Source organism: Lingula anatina, chromosome 1, assembly GCF_051362555.1.
Source record: "Lingula anatina isolate TDL-2025a chromosome 1, LinAna3.0, whole genome shotgun sequence".
Lineage (NCBI taxonomy): Eukaryota > Metazoa > Brachiopoda > Lingulata > Lingulida > Lingulidae > Lingula > Lingula anatina.
The window spans coordinates 2,160,999-2,184,415 of NC_141767.1; the positions used below are offsets into that span (position 1 = coordinate 2,160,999).

The 23,417-nt window shown below is 36.5% G+C and overlaps 1 protein-coding gene across 7 annotated transcripts in view; it reads right to left on the reverse strand.

Moving 5' to 3' along the window:
- Positions 1–327: 327 nt before the first annotated feature.
- Positions 328–23,417, reverse strand: part of LOC106156763 (phosphatidylinositol 3-kinase regulatory subunit alpha-like) — a 57,121-nt gene continuing 34,031 nt past the window's right edge. For all 7 annotated transcript variants that reach the window (XM_087002623.1, XM_087002619.1, XM_087002620.1 and 4 more), the window contains 21 exons: positions 22,747–22,794; positions 17,289–17,389; positions 14,552–14,686; positions 10,877–10,957; positions 10,631–10,682; positions 10,290–10,406; positions 9,803–9,901; positions 9,307–9,417; positions 8,872–8,949; positions 7,962–8,093; positions 6,669–6,876; positions 5,543–5,646; positions 5,173–5,305; positions 4,830–4,931; positions 4,347–4,527; positions 3,998–4,126; positions 3,732–3,850; positions 3,356–3,532; positions 3,068–3,181; positions 2,607–2,774; positions 328–2,372 (listed from right to left, as the gene is read on the reverse strand). In XM_087002623.1, coding sequence (XP_086858749.1) covers positions 2,162–2,372; positions 2,607–2,774; positions 3,068–3,181; positions 3,356–3,532; positions 3,732–3,850; positions 3,998–4,126; positions 4,347–4,527; positions 4,830–4,931; positions 5,173–5,305; positions 5,543–5,646; positions 6,669–6,876; positions 7,962–8,093; positions 8,872–8,949; positions 9,307–9,417; positions 9,803–9,901; positions 10,290–10,406; positions 10,631–10,682; positions 10,877–10,957; positions 14,552–14,686; positions 17,289–17,389; positions 22,747–22,794 — 2,600 coding nt within the window. In that variant the 3' untranslated portion in view covers positions 328–2,161. The remainder of the gene's footprint in view (positions 2,373–2,606; positions 2,775–3,067; positions 3,182–3,355; positions 3,533–3,731; positions 3,851–3,997; positions 4,127–4,346; positions 4,528–4,829; positions 4,932–5,172; positions 5,306–5,542; positions 5,647–6,668; positions 6,877–7,961; positions 8,094–8,871; positions 8,950–9,306; positions 9,418–9,802; positions 9,902–10,289; positions 10,407–10,630; positions 10,683–10,876; positions 10,958–14,551; positions 14,687–17,288; positions 17,390–22,746; positions 22,795–23,417) is intronic.

Sequence of the window (23,417 nt, forward strand, 5' to 3'; positions counted from 1 at the left end):
TAAATACATTGAAAAAGACTGATAATAATTTAGGTTCCATTTAACCACCAAAATGCAGTAATCGCATTTATTCTAAAATCTGTGCTTGGCATTGGACCACATGGACCTTTATATAGATGGCTATCCTCCGTATTGAATTTTTTCATACAAGTAATATTTTGTGCTGTAGCAGTTATAAGGATTCCAGCACTCAACCATAAGGTACCAGATTCTGATAGCTTCCTCTTTATCACAATATTGGCAATTTTAGTGGAAATTTCTGAAATGTGTATCATTCTCATAAAATATACACCAATGAGACCGAGATAAGCATAACAAACACAAACATTTCCTCATTAAGCTTAATTTATTTGCTTAATCTTTAGGTCCATCTTACATTTTACACCCAATTCGATGTCTGGTAATAATTAAATCATGTAATTTATCTGTCACTCAACCTGAATCAATGGGACAAATTATTTACAGAGGTTAACACTTATGTACAATTGAAGTTAATATATTTAAGGAACAAGTCCACTTTCCTTTGCTCTACCAACTTTTTTACAATTAAATGAGTGGATCAAATTTTCCTTTTTTATCTATTCTAAACTAAAACCTACACAACAGTAACAAGCAGACGGCTTGATCATTTCATTTCATATGTAAATACACATCAATATCAACTATCAAACAAGCATATATCATATAATTCAGAAAGACTCAGTTCAACTTATTATGGCAATGATTCAACAACCATTTCATTTCATACAGCCAGTGCTGTGAGAAGAAGTTAAATCTAGTTTCTCCACTGAATATAGTTCTACACTACAATGTTGTGCTATTAATACAGATTCACTGGGAATGACAGTACGTATCACAGATTAGAAAATTGCTTGCAACTTCTTCAAATAGCATTCAGCACAACTGCACAATCCGTCTACAGCTAGTCCTAGAAAAAAACTACAAAATAGTGGAGCAGCTGTAATACAGTATTTCCAAGAATAAACAAGTTGGCGATTTTAAAAATCTAAACCAATTTTAATACATATGCCGAGTTGCAACTTAAAGAATAAAGCTATCTGTAGTACAGGTATACAAATAATGTCTGAGTGACATTTTTTTAAAGAGTGATTACCACTTAGAAATAATATGACAAGAGGGGCCCACGTCAACTTTTTTTTTATACCTGGCCCACAAATTTAAAGAAATGACACTTCTATTCATTTCATATACTGATTCATCCTTTAGCAATTTTCAATAAAACCACAATATTTCTTGACTTAACAATATAAACCGATGGAAACGTATGATAATAATGAGTGAAATTTATAATCACAAGACTAATTTGGTGAAATTTAAAGACATGCAATATATAAATCAATAGCTAAGTGTTTCAAAATAAATTCATCAACACTGAACCAAAGTCCAACACAAAATCTAACTCTCACCAAACAGAAAATGTCCCAACAAAAATGTAATTTACAAATAACATTTACTGAAATCATCGTCTTGAATGTTCGGGTCAAAAATTGAAATTGCTCACGTGTGACCCTTCACTGTCCTGCAGCAGGCAAAACACACCATCTCAGCATATTTCAAGACAAACTTTGTAAACATTTATTTATCTTAAAACCATTTTACAGCACCATATTCTGTGACAATTATTAGAGGACGGACCCTCTCCTCTCAGAATATGATGAACATTTACAGTCAGACTGTTCCTGACTGGTGGTAGAAAAGAGATCAGTGGGCGTTTCAACTAAGTTGAAAAGTTTTTCATTGCCCCACAAACCCAATGTGTGCCAGTGAAGACTTTCAAATGGCCACGGGGCATTTCATCATGAAAAACAGAATAGTTACAACTTCACTTTGAGTTTACAATGAATCACAATATTTTAAACAGCTTCTTATTGGCTGTTTTCTGTAGTAATGCACCACCTAATTGGCTGTGAAACTGTCCCAGCATGCATTAGTCAAGTAACCAAGGTTCCCATTGCCAGAGACCTCATGTCACATGTTCCCTCTTTGGATTTATAACTTACACAGCATGTATCAATCACTAAAACAAGCCATCCATTGGCTGCGATCTCAAGTCATGCCTCTTCATTGGCTGTGAAACATTCACAGGAAGTAACCAGTTGAGTTATGGATCTTTCTATTGGCTGAAGGCCAAGTCATGTGATCACTGCATGTAAGTATATGAGCTCCCAGGCTGTGGGGCTTTCACAGGGTGAACTAATGTCACATCCAGCTCAGGGTTGTGTTCATGCAGTGAAGTTTCACGGTAATGAAGGACCAAGTCCAGTAGAGTCTGATGAATAAAGAAAGGTTCGGCAAACCCAAAGCCTGTCGCCTTGTGTTCTATTACACAGTGCCCTGTTCTGCCATTTGCACTGAAAGAGAATAACAGCAATGTCAAATTATATGAATTTATTTTTTCTTCAATATCTCTTTTACTTTCAAAGATAGCTTATTGAACACCTTGTTTTGCATAATGTTATATAAGCTATTTTCATTTAAACTGAAGCGTTTAATTTTCAAAATGTACAAACTGCATGTTAATTTGGTACAGTTATTCTGTAAAGAGAATGACATCTTCAGAGCACCTGACGCCACACTTTACTTACTTTAATGACAGTGCGTAGGAGTTCATCTTGCTGCTAGGTCGGATCAGGAAGGTACCGTCTGGCTTATTCTGCAGGAGGTTCTCAGCCGTGTACCTATCACAGTCGATGTACCATGTGCTCTCGTTGTAGTGAGCTATGCTGGGGAGGTCGTTATTCATGACAGGGGCACTGAAATTATCAAAATACTTTTTCTAAGTATGGAAGACAGAACTTCACTTCTCCATTCTGAAATGTAGTTATATTGATAAAACAAAGGTTCATAGCCCCTTTCTCTATTTAATGATCATGGTTAAATTAAAATTTTCACAACATTAAATTTATATTCAACTAAGTCTCAATGCAAATAAAAACATCATTTACAATAAAAATAAATAAATAAATAATTATTAAAAAACACCAACATCATATGGAGTAATTTTTTCAATAATCTAAAAGACTGATCCTGTGGTTAATAGTCTTACCCGACATAGTAGGGTTCCTCCTCATCAGGAGTACCCTGACTAATCCTCCTCTCCGTCTCCCCTAGCAGCTTTTCATCTATGTAATCTTTGTTCACATTTTTGTCAATCAGGTATCTGAAAACAAGAAAATAAAAAAATGTGAAAAATATTGATTAAAAGATAAATTGCGCTCTTGAAACATGAAGAGTTGCACAGTTGCTGTAACATATAGTAAGAAGAGGAGAAAATCAAGTTCAACTTTAAGTTAAAATTGCCACATGTAGAATTCCTTTGTCAAATGGTACTTACTTAATATACTGTTCCCGTAGTTTGTATTCTCTCTTGATTTCTGGTTTCAGACTGTTCATCTCCTCAATGAGGCGGCGGTTCTCTTCAGTCTGATATCTCAAATCTTCCTCCAACTGTTCTTTACTTCTCTTGATTTCCTGAAGTCGGTCAGCTAATAATTTGTAGTTCTCCTCTAACCTAAAAGAAAAAATACCAATAATGAAATACAAAAGAAACATGATTCATAAACAAGAATCATTGTTATAACTAACTTAATTTTAAATTTCAAAGACCTTTAGATAACAGTCTATTTAAAATAAACTTAAATCTTATATTATGGCAATGTTTCATTTGCCAAAACTCTATCGTCCTAAAATCTGCCCAGAATTCCACTTACTTCTGCAGCTCGTGGGGCTGGGCCTGCTGCTTAAACTTGTCGTGAAGCGTAATCTGGTCCTCAAATACCGTGATTGTTTCTGAGAAGGCATCCAACGCCTGGTGCTTAAGTTGAAGCTCCTGGAATTCAAATCATCAAGAGTGAGTTCATTGACTTTGCCTTCAATTGGAATCAAACGAACTAAATAAATAAATTGATATTTTATGAAATGGAACTGCATAAAAACTTTCCAGTTTGTTAAGTAGGGAGGTTTTAATTTCACACACCTGCGTAGTTCTTGAATGTCCATCATACAGCTTGTCATATTTCAAAGTCTTCTTCAAGTATTCTCTATTGATCTCTACCAGTCTCTTACACACCTCATCTAAATTGGCGTTCAAGTCCGCATCTTCAGCCTGAAATTGTCATCATGAAAAAATCAAATATGCATAAAAAAGACGAATCCTGCAATGTAGTAAATATAATTTGTTAGACATTTTGATATTAAAATATTGACAGTCAATAATTTACATACATATATATCAAAGATGTTTTTTCATCCAATAACTGCTCAGAAGCATAAATTCACATTCAGAGTAATATTTTTGACCATCTTGACCATCCAGCCTCACTGACCTGCTGATGTTTGGACAGCGGGTACTTGAGGGTGACATCCAGTGTCTTGTTATACTGCCCCAGGGTGTGCTGTCTGTAATGGGCCACCAGCTCCTGTACTGAGGAGAACTTTAGAGGCTCCACAAACCCATACTTGCCATTCTTGTGATAGATCTTGATTAACTTATTGCTGCCACCTTTCCTGGAAGTGAAATAAGAAATGATTTAATTTTTGTTAATGGTAAGCATGAAAGTGAATATCAATTATTTTACAGAGATAATTATAAAAAAGTCTGCTGTTCTTACAGCTCAAGGAACAATACTATCCTGAAGAATGTGCAACTTAATTACAGTTAAATCTTATACTTTAAATATCTGAACAATAGATGAATCTGAGCACATCTCAATCCCCAGGTAAGTGGTATCCAGTGTGTTATGTTTACCTGAGTGTTAGTGTGTAGTCTCCATCTCTGGACCATGTGAAAATAGGTGTGTTATGTTTACCTGAGTGTTAGTGTGTAGTCTCCATCTCTGGACCATGTGGTGGCATTCCTCACCAAGAAAGTACCATCAGGTGTGTCCTTTAACTTCTCATTCACCTCCTCTCTGGAATAACACACCACCCTCATGTTAATATTACTCTTCTTATAATAATAATAATAATAATAATAATAATAATAATAATAATAATAATAATAATAATAATGCCAAATTCAATTTCTCTGAAACATTTGTACGTGATTTGAGGACCACTGTTACCTGTCCACAGTAGCATGTATATTATTAGTTTATGCTTGCAGAAATGATGTGTTTTGAGATGGTCCCTAGGCCCAGTCTAAGTGTTTACCTTGATATCTCCCCCCAGTACCACTCTGCCTCCTCCAGGGGGTCCTGACTAGGATTGTTATTCTCTGTGTTCTGGTCCTGAGGGGGCTGCTGGTGCAGTTTGGGGGGTCGAGGGGGTCTGGGAGGGGGGACATCTAGGAATGAAAAGATAAAGTTTAAGTATACAGGAACACCCATACAGCTTGGTGTGTATTTAAATGTTAGATGTTCAACAAATGTTAAACATGTGCTGGAAAACTTGCTTCTATTCTTGAGGCATATTTTACGCTTATTTTTGACAAGTTTCGTTGTTGTTTAGTATCTGTGAAATATCTGTGAACCTTTAATGATTAAAATTATTCAAATACCTGAATTAAAGTTGTCTGACCTACCTGCTGTAGTTTCTGTATAATCTGGCATGGTTTCTCCCCAGTTTCCTCCTCTTAGCAGACAGTCAAATACTCGGATGTGGTATTCAGTATTGTACACAATGTCACTAGAAAAGATGAAAAAATATTTTAATTATACCCAGGAGAAAAAAATGTAAAAATTAAAAACCCCGAATTTCTCAAATTTCCAGTGGCAACAGCAGAGTCTAAATTTTTCAAAACATTAAAAACATGAATAAATTTAAAAAAAAAAAATTAAGTCAAAAAACTATAATCAATCCCATTGGCCGAAAACTTGGGACACAGTGCATTTACAAAATCTTTTCCTCAAATCTCTAAAAGTCTGTATGCCCACTGTCCAGCTACCTGGTTGACCACAGGGGGTCCAGCAAGACCTCAGTCATGGCGGCAATGAGCAACACCAAATAACGACCAACAGGACGACACCGACTTTTTGTATGGGCCATTAATTTCATTTTCATGATTTAAGTCTCTGATTAATGATTATTTGGGTGTAGGCTCCCATGCCAATATTTCTGATTTATATTTGTGTGTTACATTCCATCACAGATGTCTCTTTATACAGACATCATAATGATGGCCTTATTAGATAATTAATTTGCCATATTTTCTTCTTAATCTATCACTCCTTATGCCAATTTCAGTTTTCCACATTTTTCTCCCCTGGTGAGTCAGACATGCTGGATCACTGAACTTGTAACTGGGTATGATTCACCTCTCTTTCCATGATTTGTCTCTCACTATTCCAAACACCAAGGAAAGGAAAACACGGCTGTAGAAACAAGACAGGACAGGATAGGTGGCATCTTTGCTGTAGGGAAAGAGGGGGGTGGGGGTGGGGGGTGGGGTGGGTGGTGACATCTTTGCTGTTGAAGGAAGGGGCCCTTGTTTAAATTTTAGGGTATTTTTATCTGATCCTAAATGTGCTAGGATCTTATTACTGTTCCCCCAAGTATATCATAATGTAGTCCCCCCCCCTCAAAAAAAAAACAAAAAAAAACAAAAACAAAAACAAAACAAAACAATAAATAAATAAATAAATAAATAAATAAGTACAAAGTGTGCATGTTTGATTTGGGGAGGAGGGGAGAAGGAGAACTATACTTACATGATTTTCTCCCACGGTGGCCTCATCAGGATATGACAGAACACATGGGACAGTTTGACTGGTGGCTCCCTCTTTCCCAGAGCGTACTGGTGCTGGCACAGGCGGACAAAGTGCGCCATCAGATAGCGCAGAGTGCTACTGTGGTGAGGTGGGAGGTCTGACGCCAGCTGCACCAGGCGCTCCTTACACTGCTCGTCATCTTTGTTTTCTGGAAACAAAACAATGGCAATATCAGCACCATACTAATAATATTAATAACGTAATGACTTTTTGACTTAAATTTCAATTTTTTTTTCAATGTGCCAAAACTAACAAAGGTAAAGTCATGAAATCTTTAGCATTTATCAAAAACATTTTCCTGATACAACCCACAATTTCATTGCAATATGTCCAGGACTGTTGAAGTTATTGAACTATGAAATTAGTCATGTTTTTTAGCCATCTGATATATAATATTACAGTGCTACTGTGGACGATATATTATAACAAAGTGCTATTGTGGTGTTGTCCGACACCAGATGTAGAAAAAAAATACAGATGTTGTTTTACAACTATAACTAAACTATTGTATTATCCCCTAATAGAGGTAATCTGGGGCAAAGTAAGGCAGGTGCTACAGGTGACTCAGGCACTCACATAGTTGTCACATATCAAGAAGACATCTGTCTTTACAATAACAACTGTGACATACAGAATGGTAAAATGATGTGTCAAGAAGACAATATCATCGTCTACCAAGATTATTATCAAATCTGGGCCTCGTGTCACTGCACTAATACTTACTAGCAAACATAGCAGTCAGAGGACTATCAGGTCTTAACCAGAAACTGATCTGCCCCTGGCAGCAAAAGTTTTCCAAAGCTTCATTTCCTTAACAACATTTTACCTTCTCTTATGTCTTCACGTGTTTCACTGACATAAACAACAGTCTTTGGAAGTCAGAAAATCTAATGTGTTGACAAATGATGACCTTGCTCTGAGCTTAGATCCAACTTGCCATCACCACACTGAGTCACACTTATCAAAAAGAATGAAATCTTATGCTAAGTTAGACATCTCAACTCAGGTATGGGAAAACACGTCATACATAATGGCTGCAAGCATCTTCCGAGTAAGATTTTTATGGTTTTTAAGGTTCAGAGAAGACGCAAACATGCACATGCACAAACAGACACATGCACGTATGCACACACGCATGCATACACACACACAGTGGCTCTACTTATTGCTGCCTCAATTAGTACTCGACTGGAATGACACACGCACATGTGCACACACGCATGCTCTACTTACTTGCTGCCTCAATGAACTGACTGTAGTACTCGACTGGAATGACAGAGTTGGGCAATTCACGGAGGTATTTCTTCAAGGCACCAGCTATACAGTTCAAGTCAAAGTGAGCCGTGTTTAGACCTGATATATCTTCTGAAAAACGAGAAAAGAAAGAAAATAATTAAATGATTACCATATCTGGTTGAGTGTTTATAGGGTTCTCTTCAAGGAGGATGCTGATATCTGATATTATATAATTGTTGACTATGGTAGAGGTCGATGTGTTGTTTTAATTTGCAGACTTCTCACATCTGTGAAAAAAACCTTTTCACCCAAAGCAATAGTCTAATTGTTTTACAGTTTCTTTATTATTTTATCTTGTTGTAATCTCATATTGTTGTCCATGTTTGCTTTAATCAGATTGGTAAAAAAAAAAATGTCAATGTCATTACTCAACAGTTTGTTTGGTGACGATGTCATTCGTCATTGAGCTTTATCAGATTTTGAATTCCTAGAATCACATAAGAGCATAAGCCATGCTTATTATTTAATTCCAATAGCTGATGCTATTGATAGCTGTTAATAATATGTATTACATCATATATGCAGCTATCAATAGCATCTGGTATTAATAGCTGTTAATGATACTTGTTACATCCTATATACAGAGGCATGCTGGGTTGAGCTGCACTTTAAGTAGAATGATTAGAAAACGTTCAAATTGTCACATCATGGCCATCTCTCAGTATATCTTAATTATTTCTATTTCCTAGAACAATGGTTTGTTATACCTGAAAATGAAGGCCTCAAAACAAGTCTGAATCACAGGGAGGACAAATTTATGAGTTACTGAAAGGATCAACCTGGGGAGGGGGGGCATAAAATAGTTCATTTTGGAGTAAAGAAGGTGCTGGAATCAATCATACTGTACCTGAGTTGAGCACCGCCTTGAGTTCTTGAATGGCTTGTGTCGAGGAAGAGATCCTGTAGACATCAAACAAATCCTCTCCTAAAATTAAAAAAAAAAAGAAAAATATGAAATTACCATTCCTGTTCTCATTTTTTGGAATAACAATATTCAAGAATGAAAAGAGAATAAATGGTACAAACTTCAATTCACCTGTCAAGAGTAATAATTTTAATCTTGTGTAAGAGTCAAAGGCACCTGTGCTTACTATTTCCTCATTCAGGACAAAATTAATTTTATTTTTCAAAAATTGTATTGAATCTATACCAGGTAAAGATGAAAGGCATGGCAGGTTTATGTGAAAGTATGCACTTATGAGCAAACTCTAATGCTGAATTTTAATGAAATAATCTACTAGTATAAATAAGGTGGTTAAAAATTTGAGAGCAATGGCCGTACCAGTATCTTTCCCTCTTCTCTCTATCTCTTGTGTACAGTGGACAATGACATCTGGGGCTTGTTGATCTGACGGATTAAACTGGTCTGTGAGATCAGCACCAAAGACAAAATCTGAAAACACAGCAAAACAAAGCTATTACACATCTTTTAAGACAGGCAATTTCCACTCACTGGTAGCCAAGCCAAAGGCGACATGCTAATTATTTACATTGTTAAGTACTGCAAGACAGGCTATAATAAATATGAACAGGAAAAAAGTACAAAGAACGGTAAAAGGGTTCAATATCCTCTTTTACAAACATCCTTTCACAAAGCAAAAAAAAAAAAAAAAAAAAAAAATTAATAATAGTAATAAGTTTATTGAGCACTATATGACATGAATACATTTGCAGGCTCACTAGACTACATTATTTACACATATAATTTATATATGTTTACATACAAACAAACGAACAAACAAATAAATACCATGAGTTGCATCAAATATGCCTCTTACTTGCTACAAAGCTAATCCTCCTCCTCTTCTCCATGATTTCTGGACTGCAGCAGATCAGGCCTGTCTTGGCACATGTCCTGTGACAGCAGAGGCCACACTCTGGAGAACAAACAACAGGCAACGTCTGCCTTTAGAACTGTTCTGACCACAAGTGTGAAGGTTCTTAGTATCTAATGTCAGTTTGTCAATGAATTTTACCACGCAAGTTCTAGAATTTGGTTTATATATATTGTTTACTCACACCAAAGTCAACTGACAGTTCAGTGAAATAGGGTAGTGTTAGAGATCGCTTAGACAGCAAAAAATGTTAAAATGTAACATTTAAAAGCAGAATATCATTATTATTAAATAACCCCCTCCCCCCCCCAACAAAAAATAAACAAACAAACAAACAAACAAACAAACAAACAAACAAACAAACAAATAAATAAATAAATAAGGACTGATAAAAGCCAGGTGTAAGCCCTGGGTGGTGGCTGTGGCCTACCTCGACACTGCAGTCCCTGATGCATGAGACCGTGAAGGAACTTGTTACAGATATGACAGCGTTGGAGAGACGAGAAGCTGTATTCCACCACTTTATGGTCAGTGTCTACACAGTTCACTGGAAGGACAAGAGAAAAAGTTACATGTCAGTGTAACAAACAAACAAACAAATCAATCTATTAACAAATAAAATCTAAAGATATATCAGGCATGAGACCAGTCCTCACCAAAAAAATAGGATTTACATGATTCACCCTGAAAAAATTGGAATTCTGATAAAAGTCGGAGAAAGTCCCATCAGCGTATATATAAAACATTCAACAGAACCTTGTGTGGACTTACCTGCCACATCCAGTGGTTCATTAGAGGGAGGTAAGGCAGACCCATGTGGTTGCTGGAATGATAACACAACTACACTTATAATGTATACACACTCAATGTTTATACAGTTTTTATTCTCTTGAGGTGAAATCACCCAAGATCTTCATTTCATATTCTGTTGCACACATATATATACGGGGAATCTAATGCCAATTAATTAAAGAAATAGTTAATTAAGACTGCTAACATGAGTGTTGGAATATTTACCTGCTCTGACTCCCTGCCGCAAAGATCATCAATACACACAAGGATGGCTTTTCTGTGAAAATCATCTAGAATTCCCATAACCTAGGAGACAGTGAAAATGAAAAATCTCTAAATCACTTGCCACAACACGCGACTTGGGCCTGAAGACACCCAATAACACAGAGACAATACCAACTACAGAAAGATGAACTGACAATAGATCCAGACAAGTGCCCGAGTCTGACAAGTTTGACTCCAATGACAGAAATTTGATTCTACTCAGTGAGTAATATCTGGATTTACTGCGTATAGGACTTCAAGACATCCCTCCACTAACAAACGCCCACTCTTCACAGCTTTATAGCATCCTCTCCCAGCGTAGCAGACATTCACTGTATGGGGCTAACATCTTGTTAATCAACAGGTTCCTCTTATTGAAAACTTAACAGTCAGCTGTCAATCATCCCACTGCTCAACCAATCAGAGCAAAGCACGAGGTACCCCAGTTAAATTAGACAAAACAATAACTTTAACCTCATCAAGTCCTTGAGCTGTATCTATTCTCTCTTTATCTCACAACCTGAGGACATTAAAATTAAATTCTAATGAGAAGCCAACATGGGCCCTTTCCTTTTTGAGTTGTTTTTAAAATAAATTTGGTTACAGTCATGGTAAATATCTTTTTATAATCAATACATGCTTAAGTTAAAAGAATCCTAACAGTATCTGTTAAGTAAGTGTCACTCTAATCCAGGTTAATTTGACACTAAACCCATTCATGAAAACAGTACAAATAGGAATACATAGAAGTATGTGAAAACTTCCTCTGTGGAAATTGAAAATCATGTCCACAAAATTCTCTATATTATATATACAATAGCCTTTAAACTGCAAACAACTTAAAAAAAAGAAATAAAAGCTAACTGCAGCTAAACTGAAAAAAAAAAAAAAAAAAAAGGTTGCCTACATTTTTCAAAATTTCATTTTCTCTTTTTCAATCTCTTCACCCAATCGCCCAACCTATCTCTCCCTAATCCATATTTTTAACTTATGGTGCGGTTGTTTGTCTGGTTTCACTTGATATCTAACTGGAAACTCTAATCAGTAACACTAAACCTAATCAGCTTGTAATCCAGCACTGGGCTTCCTTCTTCTAATGAGCACACAATACTGCAGCACTAGAGGATGAAGCCAGGTTCCAGAAAACGAGCTCTTATAATTTAGGAGGAGAAAGAAACTGATTAAAACAATACAATCCAAATCTGGCCTTGACATTCCATTCCCAAGAATCCAACAGGTTTCTCTGTGATTAAATCACGTTTTTCTTCACTATCTGCATTAACACAATTTATCAAGGTCAAAAACAAACCAATGTCAATAACTAAAAATACATCATTAACTTCCTAACACCCAAAATAATACACAATTTTATCAGTTAGTTTTGAAATATGTGATTTCATAAAATTACTCCTTTTATAGCGTTTTTATAGTGCAGAAAAGTTCATATGACAAAGTTGATAAATGAACCCTTCAGTAAAGTTAAATATGAAACAAGGCAGCAAAGCTGTCAAATGTACAGACAAAAAGCAGGAAATAACAAAATAGGCTACTGTCAATTCCGATGTAAAAGTACATTATGTTAAACTGCAAATTCAACATCAAATTTTAATTATGCTCAACAGGTAATAACAATGTAAGTAAAATGTGTAACAAGCATAAGGCTTCAGGCCCATGGGAGTTCAAGTTCACACTTTGAAAATGTAAAAATTCCAGAAAAAGAAGTCAATTAGACTGCTTTTCCAACTCGAGCTGCATTTTAGTCCTGTGTTTCTTTTTTAAAAGTTTGACAATCATAAGTAATATGGTTTTCCCCATGATGGTCATCATGGCAGCAATACCCAAAATTGTGTTTTCTTCTATTTTGATGCAATATTTCATAATGCTTAACAGCATAAAGACCATCAGTTTTTAATAATAAAATATACGTATCATGGATTTTCAGAAAATGTGACTAGCATGGGTCTTTAAGCCCAAGGTGGTTCTAAGTCACACATTGAAATTGCCAATATGTGAAAAATTAAATTTTCACAAAAAACTGATTAACTGCCAGAAAAATTTACCAAATAGACTGCACTGCCTAATGAAACTGTATTTTAGTCCCATGTTTCTTTCCTGTAAGTTTGAGAACAGTAAGTGACATGGTTTTCCTTAAATGGTCATCAAGGGAGCAGTGTCCAAAATAGGGTTTTTTTTCAAATTTTGATGCAATATTACATAATGTTTAACAGGATAATAACCATCAATTCTTAATAATAAAATATTAGTATCATGGATATTCAGAAAATCTGACTAGCAAAGGTCTTCAGGCCCATGGAACTTCAAAGTCACACCTTGAAAATGCCAAAATGTAGACAAGACAGTACTGTCCTGAAATGCATTTTTTTCCATTTTTAACAATTTTTTAACATATAACAAAATTAACACTTAACTGCCATTTTTATATGATCAACTAAGAAAATTGATGAGATGGGGAAAATATCAATAGAACAGTGTTTAATGTCCAATTTCCTCCATTCTGAGATTCTGAACATAGTGAATGAATGAATGAATCTCACAAACTGCAATGATAAGAGTTTATTTCCATTTTTGAAACTCTATTATACAATACATGATAACAAGCTTACCATCATTTTTACATAATCAACTAACAATGTTGTAAAGATGCAGGAAATGTTAAACAAAGACTTTTACGTATCTTATTAGTTAAATAATGAGACTGTTAACATGCCTAAGAATTGAATCTGAGGAAATGTGAAACAAGACAGTGCTGTTATGAAATGCGTTTATTTCCATTTTTAACACTTTTTTAACATAAAACAAAATTAACAGTTTACTGCCATTTTTATATGATCAACTAAGAAAGTTGATGAGATGTGAAAAATATCAATAGAACAGTGTCAAATGTCCAATTTCCTCCTTTCTGAGTTTCTGAACATAATGAATGATTGAATCTTACAAACTGCAATGATATGAGTTTATTTCCATTTTTGACACTTTATTATACAATACACGATAACAAGTTTACCATCATTTTTACATAATCAACTAACAATGTTGTAAAGATGCAGGAAATGTCAAACAAACACTTTTATGTATCTTATTAATTAAATAATGAGACTGTTAACATGCCTAAGAATTGAATCTGAAGAAATGTGAAAAAACAGCATAACTACTAAAATGGTGGCCCGATCATGCCGATTTTCGAACTTGACCTGCATTTTAGTAAGATTGATTACTCCTGTGAGTTTCATGACAACAGGCCTATCGGTTTTCTTTGAAATGTGTTCACAGTGTTGCATATATGCTGAAAAGTGAAAAAACAGCATAAATTCTACAATAATGGCCCGATCATGCTGATTTTCGAACTTGACCTGCGTTTTATGAATATTCATCAGCTCTGTAAATATAAAGCCAAAAAGTAAAACTGTCTTCCACTTATGGTGTTAACGCTGAAAGTGCACGGCGACGGCGACGGCGACATCGACGGCGACATGAACGGCGACGGCGACGGCGACGACAGACGCAGGTGATGGCAATATGTACAGACACATCTGTGTCTGTACATAAAAATATATTTGAATTTTTGACTTTTTATCTAAAAGAAGCATAAGATTAAAAAAAAGATATATTATTTACCTCTAGTTTACTTTCATCCAGCGTCATTAAATCCTTTCCTTTGATATTGTTCCGTTTGAAGAGTTCCACATATCTATACAGGTTCAGGGCTGCCATCCACTCTAATACTTGGGACAGAGTCCACGTGTGGACGGGCTGGAGAATAGACAAACATAATATAACATATCTATACAGGTTCAGGGCTGTCATCCACTCTTATACCTGGGCTGGAGATTAGACATTAAAACACACACAGTAAATAACCCAACCAAATATTACACTGGCAAGATTTAAATACTACTGAGAACTACAATTTGAATCATGAGTGTGTGTGCGTGCGCACGTGTGTGCGTGTCTTCCAGACATTTCAGTATAGTCAGGGGCAACAGAGGCCTTTTTCTGGGTCTTCGAGAAGACGGTCAGAATTTTTCAAGTTTACATGGACAGGCATCTATTTTTTCTATTAGAAGACATTCAAAAATGGAGGATGGATTAATAAAGTTAATTTGAAAGGTCGTCAAAAAAAATCTCAGGAGCCGCCCCTGATAGGCAAGTAATCAAGGGAAAAGGAAACTGATTACAATGGACTAAAAAAGTCTAGCAGATTGCACCAATTTTCTGGTAACATTATTTCAACTGGGTGTCTTCATTCACTAATCAGGTGCAATGCCACATTGATTGGCGTTATTTAACACTATTGTGACGTGTGTTGAAACTAATACTTGACAATGTTCTTGGAATAGCATGACAGAGCCTGTGTCACCAAACTCACATATGACGGCAAGGAATGTGGGCGTTCAAGGAATTGAGACAATCAAGCTTATCTATCAGGTGGTAATGATCTTTTCAATAGGGAAAATTGTGAATTTTACAGAAACTGCATTTTTAAAGTTATAATTCCTGAAATTAAAACATTCCTAATGAGTGGTATCAACAAACCTGATAAACTGGCTACCCTGTATACAGTAAAACAAATGAAACATACAAATATCTATCCATAATGATTCCAAAATAATGAATCTCAGAGATTGATAATTTTCCCATTTGAAAAGACCGAATCATAAAAACATGGTTACCTCTGCTTGATACAGTAATAATGCACCTTAAGCTCTTCTTTAAAACCCCATAACAATATCTAACCAGTCATGGACTTGTGGCCTAGCACACAACTTCAGCTCTGCTTTCAAACCCCACATTAATATCTACCCAGTCATGGGGCTCTGTCCTAGCATACATCTTCTTACAATTCCAACAGCAATATTTTCCCAGTCATGGCAAGCAATTCCTGGTAAAAGAAACCTACTAGTCCACCTACGTTATAACTATGTCCTGGACAAGCTGGTGGCCTTCAACAACACTGAGTCACTTAAATGGTCACTGGTCAAGAAGTGGACAACAGCCATTTAAAAAGTTCACAATCTGTGGCAGGGCAGCAGCAGCAGCAGCTCTCACCTATGACTAATCCTACTTTCTTCAATTCACTAAGCATCTTCTGCAAGCCTGTGGCCAGCAGCCTCAAAGGTCTGGGTTTCTTTTTTCAGAATGAAGTGGACCTTTTTTACTCGTTTGGTTGATCTAACTTATGAAATGGAACCTAATTCAAATTTTGATTCAGAGCAGGTATTTTTCTGGCCTGAAGGGTGGTTCATTCTAACCCATTCACCCCTCCCTGCCCAAGGACCTGTTCTGATACTGATGAAGGCAGTGGTCACTTGATATCAAATGTATGACAATGGCTCCATCTCTTCAATGTGGTAAATTGTGAATTTTACAGATATTGTATTTTTGAATTCAGAAATTCTTGAAATAAAAACATTCTAATTACTGAAAATCAGCTAGGCCACCTTGAATTTCTTTCATATACAGCAAAAGCACTACAAATGCAACGCAAAAATACATTTTAAATGATTACAAAATTATGTATCTGAAAGATTGATAATTTCCACATTGAAAAGATCGATTCATTCCCATACATTATGATTTTTCAAAGTGATCAGTGTATTGTTTTTCTCTCCATGCAATCCAGAGTTGAAGTTCTGGCCAGTGTGTTGCCACCTCCACACTTCCTCGAAAGAACCACAAAACTTACAGGCTTCAATAAACTACTTGGAAGATGGCCAAGTAATATTAATAGTGAGTTCTTAGAATAATATCACAACCCAGGAAAGCCTACCAAACAGCCAGTGAATAGGCAATCGCCTTTGCCTATAAGTGGCAAAATTGATGCAATTTTTTTTTGAAAAATGATCAATGTACAAGTCATGAAGTTGATTGCCTCAGATTTTCACCTTGGAAGACAGGACGCAAAAACAATGAATGTCCGCATGCTCAAAGTTCATCACTGTTATCATCTTCAATAGTTGATGAACTGCCATGATATTTCAGGACCATGCTATTCTGTTATTGTTATTGAACTCAATAGAAATTATGTAATCAAACACATTTACCAACAACTTCTGGATGAAATTATCAGGACAAACAGCAAGAGTGAACCAAGTATAATCTGTCCGATGTCAATAAGAAGTTTATTGAGCAGGGCATTAAAAAACTAAGCTGTACTGATTTGAAAATAGAAAATTGACAAAACTTCAGCATTTTTCATTCGGTGGTTTTCATTGAAAAAGGCAAAAATGCAGTTAGCCAGGTTAAATTGAGCATGGAGAATCAATCACTACATTGTACAAAAATTGAATGATTTTCCTGTTCATTGTTCGAAGTTTTTCAAAGTAAGAATGATAAAGATCTATAAAAAACTCACCACTTCCTCTGTGTATGTGTTATTATCTGCTACTGTAGCCGAGGTTCCTCTGCATGCGTCTGAACTGTTACGACAACACTGGTGGTAGCAATGTTTACACACTGAAAGTAAGTACAAAAATTATTGATACCATAGCAACACAGAAAAAACTTCATATCAGAAAAATTGCTACGGTTCTTATGTACAATCCCTTAAGCGCTGTTATAACTAACTTTTTCAATCTGAACAGTAAACTAATTGATATTAGGATATTACCATAGATACACAAAATGGTTGTGATAATACTTCTGCATTAAGTGGTATTAACTCTACCAATAATGAGTTGATCTTGCTTCCATTATATGGTAAGAGCAATCTGATCAGAATAACAGCTTTTCTACAAGACCACAGTGTTTGCCACTAGACTGCAAAATTGCAGCAAAAAATATCGTAAACAGTTAGACCTTCAGATTGTACACACATTTAAATTATGAAATGTCAACCTGAGTTGCTGTTTTGCAACTCTGAAACTTCGAAGCTAAATTTCCCCTTTAGGACACCCCATAGGGATGGTATTACTACAAGTTACTGTTACATTTCCGTCAACATCTTGTATTGTTAATTTCCACAAATATACCTAATGAAGAGTGGGAGTAGTGACACCTGAAATGTGATGTGAAACTACACCAACGTTACACCTCTTTTCTTAGCTAGCACTCCTGATGTGGAGGAAACAATGTTTCTATAATAAGATTTCCGACAAAATACATCAATGAAATAGCAGCTAATTTCGATATATGAATTTTGGGTGTAGGGGAAAATAACAGGAAGAAACAGCTCAGTAGCCTTATGACTGGAGGACTGGGGGGCTTGTAGTCAGAAAATTACCAATGAAAAATCAGCTCTTGGAGTTAAATATTAATTACAATAATAAAATACATATCTGCATCAAATCCTAGGAGACAGAAAAGGTACCTGTTAGTCCAACTGGTCACTCCGCATTTGTAAAACAAACTTTTCCTTTTTTTATACAATGAAACATCAACCTGTGTTGAATATTGTTATCAAAAAAGCCAACTCACTTTTTGAACTATTTCTTCTACCTCTTCCGAATTTTTCTGTCTTCAGCACAACCTGTGCTCTCACTTTTGTGTCTTTTCCCAAAATGAGCCCACCACTCGACACCAATTGTACTTATTGTAGATGACATAAGCACAGCTGTGCACTGTACCCCATGGGTAGAAAGCACAGATTGACCCAGCAAAAATCAATGAGTTTGATCAATTACTGGAACTTTTTTCATGCCTTAAGTCACACGTTACGAAGGATGACGAGACAGGAGGGGCAACGTTATGGCTCAATTCCCGCCATTACCACATCTAATATAACAGAGTGGACATGACGTCAATACTTCACTGACATTTTTCCCATGAAAATATTGCATGCTTGCATACGCATGTGAGCAAATTTCATCTGTAAATTTATAATACTTCACATTGCTCAAGTTAACCTAAACCACCTGTAATTTCACCCAATATTTCCAGCCTGATAATGGCCTTATCCACAGCATTAGGCTGATACACTGATAGCAAGACTAGAGGAATATCTCAAAATGATGGAACAGTAGTGATTTACCACGTATTCCAAAATCAATATTTTGTTTACAACACCAGTAGAAAGGTTATCTTAAACAAAGGAAAAGTGAGTTGGCTTCATGTGAGAGTGTTAATCTAAAAAATCTTGGCCAAAAAATCAACAGAGGAAAAAGTGAGGCCTTTGAAATTAAGTAGCTGTTACCGTAGCAATGTCCAGGCCCAAGGTGCGTGTGTCTGAGAGCACCTGTTGTCTGTTATCTCCACTGTAACACTGCCACTGATTCACAGACGGACGTAGCTCACTGTAAGGTGATATTGATTTCAAGTATTTATGTACTCACTGATGCTGCAACATAATCTGACCACACTCTGAGAAAACCAAACCCATGTCCTCAAATTATCAGGTACTTCTACCAGCACCTAAGCCACAGATGGCAGGATGTCCAGGAGCCTAGGGGTGCTGTGTTTGAACTTTATAACAGGACACGAAATGAACTAAATAACAAGATTAATAACCAATTCAAAAAAAAAAAAAAAAAGTTATTTTTTGAATAACTGAGATTTAAAAACATCTCGACATGTTCAGCAAGACTGAATAAGACATGATCCTTGTAAATGAATTGGGGGGGGGGGGGGGGGGGGGGGGGGGGGGAGGAACCCCACAGATAGTACATTAGTTTGAAGAGTAAATCCAAGGTTGGGCTGGTAATATATGATAGCAACAACACACACATGTTAAAAAGACACTTAACAAAAACAGGCAGCATAGTTTCAACTGAATGAAAAGTTCTATGAACTCTATCAGATAAGCTTCACATTATAGTCTGATATGATAGACAACGCTAAGTGTGGAGCATCTAACACATTCTTCCCCATTCTCACCTAACACAACACAGCCATTACCTGCTTTCAGCATGGGTCTTTGTATCAAGAGGCAAAGTGCTTCTGGTAACTGTTCATTTTCAGCCAAATAGGAAGCCACTTTGCCCCCTCATACATGGACCGTCACGGTTCACTGACGTGCTATTTGTACACCAAGCACAGTTACTGAAATGGTTTCATATATCAAAGACTCCAGTGAAGAGGCAATGAACCACAGATTTTATTAACTCACAGATGTGAATGTGATGATTCAATGGGTCTGTTAAGTGCTCTCCAGCTCCTGTTTCTCAATCACTGGTTTTAAAGTTAACAAAATATCTATATAACAATTAGCCACAAACACAGACTACACCTACAGAAGGTACAGGAGTAAGTCATCTATCTATATAGCTATCGCCTGTCTCTCACTGTAATATCTATCTCCAGGCACAGGTATCAAATACAGTTGGGTCTAAAAGGCTGTTGTGACAAACAGGATACTTGATAGCTCTACTGTCAGAAATGTTCAATTTTTAAAATAGCATTTCCAAACAAACCATAGAGAATGTACCAAGGGGTCACGCTGTACAAGTGACACTGTACCTTACAGGTTACCCAGGTGAATATCAATACTAATCCATATTTCTGTACTGAGACCTGGTGCTGGTTGCCATGTGGTGTGGCGTGGCCAGACGGGTTAATTAAGTTCAGTAACTGTCCTGGAGGGGGGTAAGAGCGCCCACACAGACAGAATCAATGTCAGTTCAATACCTGGGAGAGTGCAGGGGGTGCACAATACCATGGGAGGAGGGGGGGGGGCACCCATATCAGAAAGCTGGCAAAAAACTTGGAATAAAAAATGCTCCATTTTTAGAAAAAAAAAAAAAAAACAAAAACAAATGAAGACTGACTAGTGCTTGTTCTTAATAATGAAGGTGGGTCCATTTTCAGAAGAAATTAGGCAAAAAATTCATTAAAATGTAACTTCTGACACAAAAGGAGAGATAAAAAATTCTCAAATTGTCAAACTAAACAAAATGATAAGACTTCAATCAGTGGTGACTGGGCAGAAGTCAAGAGATATGTAAACAAGTGTCATTGTGTTACCTGCCCCCTCACCTAGACCTCCTCTAAGACAGGTGAAAGAGGTCCTGCCTTCTAAATCAATAATTTATGGACGTCACCTCAGTCTACCTCACTCAGGTGTAATACAGGTGTAATACCTGAGTTCTGATAATGTGATATCCTGTGACCCCAACCAAGCTGGTACCCAGGCTACTACAGGGATACAATTCAGTTCATCATTCTTACAAAATTTACTGCCACATGAAATTTTTTTTCAGAACCAACCACTTTCTTTTATACCTCTTTATGTGTGTATTCTTTTTAGTCCTTTTCCTTTCCTTATTTTAATATTTTTTTACAAATCTACTGCTGTATATTTGGCATATCTTCAAAGAAAAAAACCCATGTGTGATTTAATGCATGGTTACCACATAGGTCACATACTTCCATCTACCCTGGTAATGTTATAAGCTATATTCCACATCTATGGAATGAGGAAAATTCTTAGAGCTTCTTTGATGCACAATCTTAACAAAACACTTTCTTCTCACAAAATTCTCTGAAAATTTAGCGGGAAGGCAATTCTGCAACGCTGTCATATTTTTCACTTTCAAAAGTCCGTCACCTAATACGGCCATGTCGGATAAACGCATTTTATAAAATGAATTAAATTTTGAGTGAGGAAAATTTTCAAGATTTTTCCATAGTCACAAGTGACAGTGGTTATCAACCAATAACAAATAACAAATATTTCTCTCTACCACAAATCCTCTCTCTCTCTTTTCCTATCATGCACACGTCCCTACACAGACACACAAGCAAACACAATCACACATACACAAATGTTCAAACACACACATACATGTATAAACATACACACACATAGCCCTACACATATGTACATATACACATACACGGACACACTTATACATGCATGCATGCACACACACACACACACACACACACACACACACACACACACACACACACACACACACACACACACACACTTACTATATATTCTGTATATCTGTCAGAGCTCTGTGGTATGACAGGTCTTCCTCCTCTCCTATCCAGGTCTGAACTGCCAGCCACAGCAGACCCCCATTACACAATACAGCACACAGACATATCAGGTCATGCCCTCTCTCTCAATACACACTCTGACTTCACACAGCACTGGTCAAATCAGGTAGCCACAATAGAAGAAAAAAAAAGATACTGATATCCCAGATAACCTCAGTCTGTATTTCCGTCACCACATAAATTTATCTGTGTATCCTTGGTAGGCGGCCAAGCCTACACTTTGCCCCAGTGACTGCTGGGGAACAATGCCTGGAGAAGAATGGAGTTAATAGGAAAGATTACCTCATACCAAAATACCTGCCCGGAAAAATTCCTCTTTTTATCCATGACCATCTTGAACTTATCCGACTGGGCGAATAATAAGAATTGCAGTTGATGTGTTGTGAATGGTTACAGAGAGCTGTGGAGGAATGGGTAGAAACCATTCAAACCCATGCTATCAATTTGACCAAAAAAAATCATGAAATGGAAAAGGTCACTGGTTTAGATTTGGTCCACATAACTGATTCACTGACCTTCTCCGTTGTAATAATATCTTCTAACATTCGTCCATTTTCCCAACACTCCTCATTCCTTTCACATCTTTCTATCTCTTCTTACAAAAAGATCTAGCAAGACGTAGATTAAAAATGAGCCCCTCCAAGTTAACATTGCATTCCACTGACAGGACTAATGTTTGGGTTTCATGTTAAAAGAGATGTCCCAGTCCGACATCAATCGATCTATCTCCATGTCCCCTCTATGTTCACCAGTTTATCTTGCCAGATGGCATTTTCTTCTCTAACTGCCTTTTCCACTGGAGTGGGCAAATAAATGGCTATCTATCTATCTTGCTGAACTAAAAAAAGAAAGAAAGAAAAAGAACTACTCACCTTCACATTTAACGCCTACTTTTCCACTTCCCCAAATATAGTCTTTACCTGAAAAATAAAAAAGAAAAATTAAAATACACATTATCAGGATTACTGAACTCATAGCAAAAAGAGCTCATAAATATGGGAGTAAAAAAAAAGTTTAAAAACTGTCTGCTAAATTTCAAAATCAAAATAAAATCGGTTCAAACACAGGAAACAAGATAATTAAAATCATAATTTTAACTTGGGGAATCTTTTCATGATTTCACCCACAGAAATAGGCTCCTTTCTACTTGATCTCTCCAACTATTTGCCTTGGTTTCATGGCTACATGGTGAGCACAAGACCTATTAGCATGACATGAAGACATTCACAGCGATGTACTTCAAGTGCGAGCGGCCATAAAGTGTCACTTTGTCAGAGAAAAGGTTCCTTGGCAACACCATGGCAACAAGTGGCATCAAATGCAACCTGTGTAACTTTCACTCTCTATATAATTGATCAAAAATTTCATCAACCAAAATTAGACGGCTTTTCCTTCCCCAGAACCTTCTTTTTCAGCAGCAGCAGCAGCAGCAATTTTTCCTCTGTTCAGAAGCAAAAGTCTACTTCATTAATTCAGCTATGTGAGAGCTGGCTGTGGCAAGGCTAGAGTAGAACATGTGCCTAGAGCACTGCAAGTTGAAGGT